Source organism: Mobula birostris, chromosome 17 (genome assembly GCF_030028105.1).
Source record: "Mobula birostris isolate sMobBir1 chromosome 17, sMobBir1.hap1, whole genome shotgun sequence".
Taxonomy (NCBI): Eukaryota; Metazoa; Chordata; class Chondrichthyes; order Myliobatiformes; family Myliobatidae; genus Mobula; species Mobula birostris.
Genome location: NC_092386.1, coordinates 6,034,844 through 6,048,387, shown reverse-complemented (window position 1 = coordinate 6,048,387; position 13,544 = coordinate 6,034,844). Strand labels below are relative to the sequence as shown.

General features: G+C 44.6%; 1 protein-coding gene across 1 annotated transcript in view; it reads left to right on the top strand.

Moving 5' to 3' along the window:
* The window catches only part of adgrv1 (adhesion G protein-coupled receptor V1), a 525,473-nt gene that overhangs the window by 402,496 nt on the left and 109,433 nt on the right, over nt 1–13,544 (top strand). Inside the window, exons 83-84 of the mRNA XM_072281026.1 lie at nt 8,643–8,759; nt 12,197–12,375. Of these exons, the coding sequence (XP_072137127.1) occupies nt 8,643–8,759; nt 12,197–12,375 (296 nt within the window). The remainder of the gene's footprint in view (nt 1–8,642; nt 8,760–12,196; nt 12,376–13,544) is intronic.

Here is a 13,544-nt window from a genome sequence, read left to right as displayed (position 1 = left end):
CCTTCTTCTGGGCAGTGTCTTTACAAGACAGGTGAGTCCAGCCATTATCAATACTCTTCAGAGATTGTCTGCTTGGCATCAGTGATATGCACTGGCTGCTCATACGACCGTCCACCACCTACTCCCATGACTTCACGTGAGCCTGATCGGGGGGTGGGGGTGGGGGGGAGCCAAGCAGGTGCTACTCCTTGCCCAAGGGTGAGCTGCAGGCTAGTGGGCGGGGGGGGGGGAGCACCTTACACCTCCTTTGGTGGGGATATATCTATCCTGCCACCCAACAAAAACAAGTAGTGCAAAATGTGAACAAATAGTGAGGCGGTGTTCATGGGTACATTGTCCATTCAGAAATCTGATGGCAGAGGGGAAGAAGTGATCTTAAAGTATTGAGTCTGGGTCTTCAGGCTTCTGTACCTCCTCCCTTTTGGCAGTAATGAGAAGAGGGCACATCCTGAGTGGTGGGATTCCTTAATGATAGATGCTGCCTCTGAAGAAACCCGTCTTGAAGAACAGAGTTGCTGCCTAAGTGCTGACTGGAATGAAGCAATTGGAAGTGGAACCATACAAAAACTGGAAAAGAGGAGAGTGACAAACATGTGAAAGCACAGTTAACTGAAGAACACAGAATGGTAGGATGCGGGAATAAGCCCATTGGCCCACAGTGTGTCTGCACCAACCATAATGCCAATCTAACTCATCCCGTCTGCTTGCATGTCATCCATATTTCTCTCTTCCCTGCCTGTTCAATGCTTCCAGCATCCATCATCAAGGATCCCCCGCCATCCAGGCCAGTCTTCCTTCTCGCGAGTACCATTTGGCAGGAGGTCCCACACCACCAGGTTCAGGAACAGTTATTACCCGTCAACCATCAGGATTATACATAACTTCACTCACCTGATCGCTGAACTGATTGTACAACCTGCATATCCATTTTCGTACAAATTTGTGTTCTTCCTATTATTATTTTTTTATCTCTGGACATTTGGTTATCAGTCTCTGTTTATGTATAGTTTTTTCATAAATTCAGAATCAGGATTAGGGTTATTATCACTGGCGTGTGTCGTGAAATTTGCAGCAGTACAATGCAATGCATGATAATATAGCAAGAAAAAAAATAACCAAGTAAATCAATTACGGTAGGTGGTATATGTATATTGAAAAGATTAAATTAGTGCAAAAATAGAAATAATATTAAAAAAGTGAGGTAGTGTTCATTTAGGAATTGGATGGTAGAGGTGAAAAAGCTGTTCCTGAATTGCTGAATGTGTGCCTTCAGACTTCTGTACCTACTTCATGATGGTAACAATGAACAGTAGACATGTCCTAGGTGATGAGGGTCCTTATTAATTAATAATGGGCATCGCCTTTCTGAGACACCGCTCCTTGAAGATGCCTTAGATGCCACGGAGGCCAGTACCCAAGATGGAGCTGCCTAATTTTATAACTTCCTGTAGCTTCTTTTGGTCCTGTGCAGCAGCCCTCTGCCCTCCCATACCAGACAGTGATGCAGCCTTCCATCGTACGTCTATAGAAGTTTTTGAGTGTTTTAGTTGACAAACCAAATCTCTTCAAACTCCTAATGAAATATAGCCACCGTCTTGCCTTCTTTATAGCTGCATCAATATGTTGGGACCAGGCTCGATCCTCAGAGATCTTGACACCCAGGAACTTGACACCCAGGAACTTGAAATCACTCTCTCTCTCCACTTCTGATCCCTTTGTGAGGATTGGTTCATGTTCCCTCGTCTTACCCTTCCTGAAGTCCACAATAAGCTCTTTTGTCTTACTGACATTGAATGCAAGGTTGTTGCTGTGATACCACTCAACTAGTTGGTATACAGTATCTCGCTCCTGTACACCCTCTTGTCACCATCTGAGATTCTTCCAACAATGGTTGTAAAATCAGCAAATTTACAGATGGTATTTGAGCTATACCTAGCCATACAGTCACGGGTATAGAAGAAGTAGAGCAGTGGGCTAAGCACACAACCTGAGGTGTGCCTGTGTTGATCGTCAGCGAGGAAGAGATATTATCCCCAATCTGTACAGATTGTGGTCTTCCGGTTAGGAAGTCAACAATCCAATTGCAGAGGGAGGTACAGAGGCCCAGGTCCTGTAGCTTATTGATCAGGCCTGTGATGGTGTTGAACGTTGAGCTATAGTCAACGAGCAGCATCCTTACATAGGTGTTTGTATTGTCCAAGTGATCTAAGGCCATGTGAAGAGTCACTGAGATTGTGTCTGACGTAAACCTATTGTGGCGATAGTCAAATTGCAGTGGATTCAGGTCCTTGCTGAGGAAGGGGTTCATTCTAGCAAATTTCTTTTAATTTCTTTATTTTCCTGTAAGTGCCTACAAGGAAGTGAAACTCAAGTGGTGACATATACATATTTTAGTGATAAATTTACTTTCACTATCACTTTACTCATTTGCTTTTGTTTATTTTCCCATCTTAGACTGTTCTTTGCCCAGGCTGGACATTTTCATGATGATGAGATATCAACAATCTTGGCTTCAGCACACTTCACTCCTATTCAAATCTCACACCCAGTGCCCTGTCCCAAAACATTGTCTGTCCTCACACTGACCATTCTCGATGTAAAAAAAAATTACCTCCAGCATCTAGATGGAACAATATGGTGACTGAAGTGCCACCAATCACATTGGGAACTCCAAAAAGTCCTGCTGCTTCAAATGAAGGAATGTTGGCCAACTTTGTTAATAGTTTATTGAGTAAAATTCACTGTAATTTCCTCCAGTTTGCAGCAACAGAGAAAGTGCAATGCAGGTAGACAAATAAAGTGCAGGGTCCACAGCAAGGCTTTGGGAATTCAAGAGTTCATCTATTAGTGTATGAGAGGTCCCTAGAATATCAACATATCCCTTCTTAATCCCACCATCATCCGTGTTCTCTTCCTTGCTGAATACTCATTCAAAGTATTCATTAAGAACCTTGTCCACTTCTCTCTAAGTTCCCTCTTTTGCCCTTGAGTGGACTTGCCTCTTTCCGAGCTACCCTTTTACTAATATACACTCAGTGGCCACTTTATTAGTGAGGGTGCACCTGCTCATTAATGCAAATATCTAATCATCCAGTCATGTGACAGCAACTCAATGCATAAGAGCATGCAGACGTGGTCAAGAGGTTCATTTGTTGTTCAGACTAAACATCAGAATGGGGATGAAATGTGATCTAAATGACTTTGACTGTGCAATGATTGTTGGCGCCAGAGAGGGCAGTTTGAGTACCTTAGAAACCGCTGATCTCCTGGCATTTTCACGCATAACAGTTTCTTGTGTTTACAGAAAAAACAAAAGGCATCCCGTGAGTGGCAGTTCTGTGGGCAAAAATTCCTTGTTAAATGAGAGAGATCAGAAGAAAATGTCCAGGCTAGTTCAATCTGACAGGAAGGTGACAGTAACTCAAGTAAACATGCATTACAACAGTGGTGTGCAGAAGAGCATCTCTGAGCACACAACACATTGAACCTTGAAGTGGACAGGGCACAGCAGCAGATGACCATAAACAGACATTCAGGGGTCTCTTTATTAGGTGCAGGAGGTACCTAAAGTAGTGAACACTGAGTACATGTTGAAGTGGCACTTTAGTGTAGCTGTTAGTGCATTTGTTTTCCAGTGGCTAGTACAAAATCAGGGTTCGATCCCCACCGCTGTGTGTAAGAGAGTTTGCACATTCTCTCTGTGACCGCGTGGGTTTTCTCCAGGTGCCCTGGTTTCCTCCCACATTCTAAAGATTGTATGTTTTAGGATTAGAGAGCTGTGGGCATGTTACGTTGGTAGTGGAAGCGAGACGACACATGAGCTGCTTAGCACAACCCTCGCTAACTTGATTTGATGCAAAATGGTAAATTTCACCATATATTTTTATATACATGTGACAGCTAAGCTAATCTCCCTTTAATCTTTATACGTTTAAAATGTTTTGTGATTCTACTTGCCAAGGACATCAATAGCCCCTTGAACATTTCCTTTACTCATCGTCATCATCATTATTCACTGTATCATTTCCCAGAGTCATCCTTATGTAGAGATACACCTGTGCCTAGTGTCACCTCATGGACATACAATTAATCAATGTACATAACCAACCATATGTATTTATATATAGTGGCTATTTAAGTTATTTTATTCTTCATCTTACTGTTTTTGTGCTACATCAGATCTGTAATAACAATTATTTTGTTCTCCTTTATACTTGTGTAGTAAATGACATCAAATAATCTTGATTCTTGAATCTTTAAGTCTGCCTAATTAATTGTTTCTTTCTTACTTGCTTCTTTCGGGATTTGTTTGATTTCAGCTTCCTAAACTTTACATGTGGTTTTGTTTTCTAATTGACTAACTGTACATCTCTTGTCAATTAATGTTCCCGGACCCGCTGTCCTCTCTGATTCTCACAGAAACAAGCTGGTTCGATTCTAACCAGCCGACTTTGAAAAGACTCCCGCATGTCAGACGTCGATTTATCCCCAGGCAGCTGCTCCAATCTGTATTCCCCAACTCCTGCCTGAATCTGTTGTAATTTACCTTCCCCCAGTTTATGTTTCAATAGGGGATTAGTTTTATCCATAATTTAGCAATAACAATATTTTCGACAAAGCAAGATAATAAGCACTATATCTGCAGTCACGGCTGAGTATGTATGTATCAACGGCCACAGATATATCAGTTGTATGATAAAGTTGCTTTTAAGTTCAAATGCCTTGCAGAGGAAAATACTGTACATGTATAAAGATTGAACTACGGTGACCCGCTTTAACTCCAATCCCCAATCCCGTTCTGACATGTTGGTCTATGGCCTCCTCTATTGCTGTGATGAGGCCTCTCTTCCCGCTTTAACTCCAATCCCCAATCTCGTTCTGACATGTTGGTCTATGGCCTCCTCTATTGCTGTGATGGGGCCTCTCTTAGGGTGGAGGAGCAACACCTCACATTCTTTCTGGGTAGCCTCTAAGATGATGGCATGAACATCGATTTCTCTAACATCTGGTAATTTCTCCCCCTTCCCTCTTCTCTTTTTCCATTTCCCATTCTGGCTTCCTTCTTCCCTCTCCCTCTTCTCCTCACTTGCCATCACCCCCTCCCATTGCCCCTCTTCCTTCCCTTTCTCCCATGATCCACCCTCCTCTCCTTTCAGATACCTTCTTCAGCCCGTTGCCTTTTTGTCTTATCACCTCGCAACTTCTCACACCCCTCCCCCACACATCTGACTTCACCTATCACCTTCTAGCTTGTCCTCCTTCCCCTCCCTCCACCTTCTTGTCCTCCTTCCCCTCCCCCCACCCTCTTATTCTGGCATCTTCCCCCTTCCTTACCAGCCCAGATGAAGAGTCCCAGTCCAAAACATTCACTGTTTATTACTCTCCATAGATGCTGCCTAACCTACTGAGTTCCTCCAGCATTTATGTGTTGCTAAAGTTAAAAGGTTATTTTTGTAGAACTTTTTACACGGCAGCTTTTTTACGATAATTGCCTCAATTTTGATTCATGAATTCTGATCAATCAGAGCGGAACTGGGGCCTGATCAAATGTAGAGCTGGCTGAGAGTTGTAAGTGTGGGAGTTAGAAGCCTCATTTATTTAAACACAAGACATTTTGCAGATGCTGGAAATCCAGAGTAACACACACAAAATGCTGGAGGAACTAATATCTCCTTACTTTAGCAAGATAAGAGCCCATGGAATTACAGGGAAGTTACTAGCATGGGTGGAGCATTGGTTAATCAGCAAAAAGCAGAGAGTGGGAATCTGGCTGTCTGCTGGTAACCAGTGGAGTTCCACAGGGGTCAGTGTTGGGACCGCTGCTTTTTACGATGTATGTCAATGATTTGGGCGATGGGATTAATGGATTTGTGGTTAAATTTGCTGATGATACAAAGATAGGTGGAGGAGTGGGTAGTGTTGAGGAAACAGAGAGCTTGCAGAGAGACTTAGATAGTTTAGGGGAATGGGCAAAGAAGTGGCAAATGAAATACAATGTTGGAAGGTGTATGGTCATGCACTTTGGTGGAAGAAATAAACGGGCTGACTATTATTTAGATGGGGAGAGAATTCAAAATGCAGAGATGCAAAGAGACTTGGGAGTCCTTGTGCAGGATACCCTAAAGGTTAACCTCCAGGTTGAGTCGGTGGTAACGAAGGCGAATGCAATATTGGCATTCAATTCTAGAGGTATAGAATGTAAGAGCAGGGATGTGATGTTGAGGCTCTATAAGGCACTCGTGAGACCACACTTGGAGTATTGTGTGCAGTTTTGGGCTCCTTATTTTAGAAAGGATATACTGACATTGGGGAGAATTCAGAGAAGATTCACGAGAATGATTCCAGGAATGAAAGGGTTACCATATGAGGAATGTCTGGCAGCTCTTGGCCTTTCTATGAGGGGGAAATCTCATAGAAACATTCCGAATGTTAAAAGGCCTGAACAGATTAGATATGGCAACGTTATTTCCCGTGGTAGGGGAGTCTAAGGCAAGAGAGCACAACTTCAGGACTGAAAGACGTCCATTTAGAACAGAGATGCAGAGAAATTACTTTAGTCAGAGGGTGGTAAATCCTGGAATTTGTAGCTACGAGCGGCTGTGAAGGCCAAGTCATTGGGTACATTTAAGGCAGAGATAGACAAGTTCTTGATTAGCCAGGGCATCAAAGTGTATGGGGAGAGAGCAGAGGAGTGGGGATGACTAGAAGAATTGGATCAGCCCATGATTGAATGGTGGAGCAGACTTGATAGGCCAAATGGCCTGCTTCTGCTCGTATATCTTATGGTCTTAACTCAGCAGGTCAGGTAGCATTTATGGAACTGAATAAGCAGTTGACGTTTCAGGCCAAGACCCTTCATCAGGACTGCAAAGGAAGGGGGATGATGTCAGACCATGAAGCTGGGGGGGGGGGGTGGTTGGGGGGGAGGGAAAGAAGGACAAGCTAGAAGGTGATAGGTGAAGCCAGGTGGGTGGGAACGGTAAAGGGCAGGAGCAGAAGGTATCTGATAGGAGAGGAGATTGGACCATAGGAGAAAGGGAAGGAGGAGGGGCAGCAGGGTAGGTGATAAGCAGCTGAGGAAAAGACTCAAACTCCCAATAAATGTATCTCAATAAATAAGCAGATGTTATATACTAACAGAATGACAATTAACAGATGTAATGAGTAGAGTGTTCTTGCGTGAGATTTGTATTTGAGTTCAAGTTGCTTGTGTGTTAATATCAAAGGAGAAGATGCTTCATTTATTTTTTAAACTGCGACCGTTTAGTAATGTTATACTTTATGCTGCTGTTGAACATCATTTCAATTGTTCTTCAGATTTTATGTAATATATTTAATTTGAACTGTTACAGAAAGTTTTAAGAAACTGAATTTATTGAAAATGGAATTCCGGTCAACACAAAATATACTGGAGGAACTCAGCAGGTCAGGCAGCATCTGTGGGGAGGAATAAACAGTTGACGGTTTGGGACAAGACCCTTCTTCACTGGGTGCTGAGGGACTGCAGCGTATGTCTGTTGGGTACTAAGACTGGATGTTGCCGGTAGTTGGAAAAGTCTGGGACTGAATTTGCCAAATGATGCTAGACTGGAGTTTCAGTGTGGCAGGTATCTGGTGGGGGGCGGGGGGGGGGGGGTCTTTGCCAGTAGTCAGGGATACCACACTGATGACAGATCTCAGTCCAAAACACCGACTCTTTATTCCTCTGTGTAGATGTTGGCGCGTGGCCAAGTGGTTAAGGCGTCGGTCTAGTGATCTGAAGGTCACTAGTTTGAGCCTCAGCTGAGGCAGCGTGGTGTGTCCTTGAGCAAGGCACTTAACCACACATTGCTCTGCGACGACACCGGTGCCAAGCTGTATCGGCCCTAGCACCCTTCCCTTGGACAACATCGGTGGCGTGGAGAGGGCAGACTTGCAGCGTGGGCAACTGCCGGTCTTCCATACAACCTTGCATCCTGGAAACCTTCCAAGGCGCAAATCCATGGTCTCAGGAGACTAACGGATGCCTATAAAAAGATGCTGTCTGACCTGCTGAGTTCCTCCAGCATTTCGTGAGTGTGTTCTCCAGCATCTGGAGAATCTCATATGTTTATAATCAACACCTTGCCATTTCTTCCGGGTGCATCATGAGTTTGTGTTATACCTCACTATACCTTTTTTGCACTATTTTCATTTAGGTCGAGGTTTGTTTATTTATTTATTTAGAGATACAGCGTGGAAAAAGCCCTTTGAGCCGCACCACCAGGAACCCCCAATTTAACCCCAGCCTAATCACAGGACAATTTACAATGACCAATTAACCTACCAACTGCTGCATCTTTGGTCTGTAGGAGGAAACCAGAAGAAAATCACACATTCCAAATAGAAGACATGGAACTGAGCTCTGGCGCCCCAATTGATTTAGTTATCTATTATTCTATACAACCTTGCACGACATTGGAACAAGTTACTGAAGTTGGAACAAGATTATTTTGTAGAAACTCTACTTGTTTCAGTCTCAGAAAGCAGCTGATATTCACACTGGCTCATTGCACTTTGACAGAGTTCCTCCTGCCACAAGTGTGGAGGAAATTTAACATATTTGCAGGTGTTGTGGGTTTATTGGTGATGATACTATTTAAAAATATCCCTTCCTATTTCAGATCTCGTTTCTGATGTCTGCGTACCTTGGTCGAGAACTCACAGAGGAGAGCTGCTCTGCGCTTGGATTGGTGATACATTACCTCTATCTCTGTCAGTTCAGCTGGATGCTCATTCAGGTCAGTGAGTAGTCTGGTCCCAATGTCAGAGAAACCTGCACGGGTCTTTAGGAAGTAGGCAAGGTTCTCAGTTATTAAAATGTGTAAAACTAACGACACAGGGAGAGCACATCCCTGAAGTACTCAAAGTTCAAAGTAAATGCATTGTCAAAGTTCAGATACGTCACCATATACAACCCAAAGATTTATTTTCTTGTAGGCATTCACAGTAAATGCACAAAACACAATAGAATCAATGAAAGACTGCACCCAACAGGATGGACAGAGAGACAATGTGCAAAAGATAAAGTGTGCAAATAAAAGAAAGGATAAATAAATAAATTATATATAAATTATATACAAAGAAAAATATATGTATAGATGCATATATAGATATGCATATATAAATAGATAAAGACATAAATAAATAACACACACACACACATATGTATGAATAAATAAATCAAGGCATGAGATGAAGACCCCTAGAAACTAATTCCATAGGTGCTGAGAACAGTTAATTGTTAGGGTGAGTGAAGTTATTTGCTTTTGTTCAAGAGCCTGTGGGCTGAGGGGTAGTAAGTGTTCCTGAACCTGGTGGTACGAATCCTGAGGCTCCTGTACCTCCTTCCCGTTTGCAGCAGCAAGAAGGGAGCGTGGCCGGATGGTGGGTGCTCATGATGGATGTTGCTCTCCTATGACAGCAGCAAATTCTTGATGTGTGAAAAGCAAATTTAATTAAAGGGACTATTTCCGGACTGATGCTTTTCTCCTAAAAGCAAAGACAGCAACACTAATAACTTGATAATGCTACAATTTCAATCAGCACTATTTTAAGGTATTCGGAAGAAAGTATAAGTGGGATGTTAGAGGTTGGGTGGGACATCAGAGAGGTGGGTGGGATGTAAGAGCAGCAGGTGGGATGTCAGAGAGGTGGGTGGGATGTTGGAGAGGCGGGTGTGATGTCACAGGTGGGTGGGACATCAGAGAGGTGGGTGGGATGTCAGAGGTGGGCGGGATGCCAGAGATGGGTGGGTGGGACGTCAGAGGTGGGCGGGATGTCAGAGATGGGTGGGTGGGATGTCAGAGAGCTTGGTGGGATGTCAGAGCTGGGTGGGATGTCAGAGGTGGGTGGGAGGGCGGAGATGGGCGGGATGTCAGAGGTGGGTGGGACGTCAGAGAGGGGTAGGATGTCAGAGGGGGTGGATTGTCAGAGAGGGGTAGGTTGTCAGAGGTGGGTGGGATGTCAGAGAGAGGTGGGACGTCAGAGGTGGGTGGATTGTCAGAGAGGGGTGGGTTGTCAGAGGCGGGCAGGATGTCAGAGATGGGTGGGTGGGAAGTTAGAGATGGGCGGGATGTTAGAGGTGGGTGGGTCGTCAGAGGTGGGTGGGATGTCAGAGGCAGACGGGACGTCAGAGAGGGGTGGGACGTCAGAGGGGTGGGTTGTCAGGCGGGCAGGATGTCAGAGGTGGGTGGGTGGGAAGTTAGAGGTGGGCGGGTTGTCAGAGGTGGGTGGAATGTTAGAGGTGGGCGGGATGTCAGAGGCAGGCGGGACGTCAGAGAGGGGTGGGACGTCAGAGGTGGGTGCATGCAACACACTGCCAGCGTAAGGTACAGTCAAATACATTAGTGTCATTGAAGAGACATAGGCACATGGATGAAAAGAAAATGGAGAATTCTGTGGGAAAGAAGCTTTGGATCAGGGGTTCCCAGCTGATTTTATGCCATGAACCACTGCCATTAAGCAAGGGGACCGTGGACGCCAGGCAGCAAACTCCTGTGCTAGATTGAACTTGGAGTACGTTAAAGAATTGGTACAATAACATGGGCCATGACGTTTGCAATTAGTGTCACCTCAGTTCCCATTCAGATTGAGATTTATTTATCACATCTACAGTAAAGCATACAATGACATCTGCCATTTGTGTCAATGACTGATTCAGTCCCAGATGTGCCAGAGGCAGCCTGTCAGGTGTTGACAGATTGCGTGACCCAGCTAACGGATATCTTTAATATCTCTTTGAAACAGTCCACTCTCTGTGCAGGCTGCAAAGCAGCCACCATTATTCCAGTGCCCAAGAGAGCGATGGCAGTTGGCCTAAATGATTACAGTGGCTGAATGGATCATGCAAAATCCCACCTTCCAGCTACATTAGACCCTTTCCAGTTCACCTGGTCCACTGATGATGTCATAACCCGAGCCCTCTGCTCCATCCTGTCCCACCTACAAAATGATGCCTCGTACTCCAGGACATTGCTCATCGCCTTCAACTCAACATTTAACACAATCATCCCTCAGAAGCTGGTGGTAATGCTATCTCGTTGGGATTCAATATCCCTCTCTGTAACTGGAATTTGGACTTCTTGATGCGAAGACCCAGTCAGTCTGAGTTGGCAGCGGCAGCGGCAGCATCTCCAGCTCCATCTTGCTGTGCATTGCTGCCCCTCCCCCCCCCAGGGCTGTGTGCTCAGTCCACTGCTGACTCATGTCTGCTCTGCTAGATTTAGCTCAAACTGCATCATCAATTCACTGACGATACTACAGTGGTTGGCCTCATCAGCAACGATAATGAGTCAGCGTACAGAGAGGAGACAGAGGGGTTTGTCAAATGGCGTGAGAGCCACAACCGGAGTCTCAACATGGACAAGACAACAGAGGTGATGTGGACTTCAGGAAGGCACAGGTCACCCACTCTCCTTTGCACATCAATGGCTCTGCCGCGGGGAGAGTGAAGAGCACAAAGTCCCTTGGTGTGCACGTAACAGATGGTCTAACCTGAACCCACAACATCTCCTCACTAGTCAGGAAAGCACAGCAGCATCGACACTTTATGAGGAGATTGAGGTGTGCGAGGTTCCCCGCGCCCCCTTCTAGCTCCTTTCTGCAGCAGCACCACCAAGAGTTTCCTGTCTGGCTGCATTATTGTGTGGTATGGAAGCTGCACGGCATCAAACCGCAAGACCCTGCAGAAGACAGTAAAAACCACCGAGAGGATTACTGGGATCTCCTTCCCCATTTACATTTACTGGGAGCATTGCAATCAAATGGCCCAAAGCATTGTTGAGGATCCCTTCCAACTATCCCACAATCTCTTTGACCTAGTACCATCAGGAAGGTGGTACAGAAGCGTCAGAACTAGACTACCAGACTGGGTAACAGTTCCTTCTCTCAAGCTGTGAGACTAATGAATACCCTGCCACCACTGAGGTATCCACTAGGAGACCAAGCTGTTTATTGTTTACTGTACTGTTGTATGTTTACTGTTTACCTATGCTGTGCATGAGATGCATTTGAGTTATATTTTATTAACTTACTTATAGTAATATTTTGGTTTCTGTGCTGTGTGAGATAAATGTTTTGTGGGTGCGTCATTGTCCAGAGGAACATTGTTTTGTTGGTTGTACAGTCAGGTGACAATAAACTTTAACTAACAAATTATTCTTTTTCTTACCTTTAGTCCGTCAATTTCTGGCAGGTGCTTGTGATGAACGATGAACACACGGATCGACGATACCTGCTCTTCTTCACCCTGAGTTGGGGTTTACCTGCCTTTGCCGTGGCCTTGCTTGTAATTATATTGCGAGGGGGTTACAACTGGACCATGCAAGAAGTTTATGGCTCGGTACATGGTGATGTGTAAGTATGGCAAGTGTCCATAAATGACATCTGAAAGATTGCAAACCCATGTCATTTCCGGAGACTTAGAGTATTATATTCAGCCCTGGTCACCTCACTCCAGGAGAGGTGTGGAAGCTTTACAGAGGACGTAGAGTGGATTTACCAGGATGCTGCCTGGATTAGAGATAATATCTCAGGAAGAAAGGCCTTCTCTTTTTCGAGCAAAGGAAGATAAGAGTGTGTAAGATGATACGAGGCATAGCTAGAGAGGGTGGCTAGCACCTTTTTCTCAGGGCAGCAATGGCTAATGTGGGATATGTGCTAATTTAACATAACTTTAAGGTGAATGGAGGAAAGCATGAGGAGAATTCAGAGGTAGATTTTTTACACTGAGGGTGATGAGTATGATGAATGCACTGCCAGGGACGATGGTGGAGGCAGATACTTTAGGGACAGTTAAGAGTCTCTTAGATAAGCACATGGATGAATGAAAAATGGAGGGTGAGGTGAGAGGAAAGGGTTAGATTGATCTTAGACAAGACAAAATCTGCAGACGCTGGAAATCCGAAGCCACACGCACAAAATGCTGGAGGAACTCAGCAGGCCAGGCAGCATCTATAGAAAAGAGTACAGTCGATGTTTTGGGCCGAGACGCTTTGGCAGGACTGAAGAGAAAAGCTGAGGGGTAGAGTTAAAAGGTGAGGGGAGGGGAGAGAGAAACACAAGGTGATTGGTGAAACCAGGAGGCGGAGGGGCGAAGTAAAGAACTGGGAAGTTGACTGATCTTAGAGTAGGTTAAAAAGTTGGCACAACATTGTGGGCTGAAGGGCTGTAGTGTTCTATTTTCTGTTATGTCACTCTTCAGTGCTTTGTATGTATTTGTGCTGTAATGTTCTATGTTCTCTATTTTTGATTAGGAAGCACATAAACCAAATTTTCATTTACCTTCACATGAATGCGTGAATCAAACAAAAATAAGGAATATTATGGTGGTTCTTTATAATTGTTTTTCACGTTTAAAGAATGACAGCAATACAACAGAATCTGAAACATGAACTGCATTCTGGTGTTCAGTACAGTACACAGTTTTGTTTAGGCCTGATTGTGATTTCCCGTAGTCGAACAGGGTGCGGACAGTTTTTGTCAACAGTAGAATTAGGCCAAGTTGCTATTTATGCGAGTGGTGA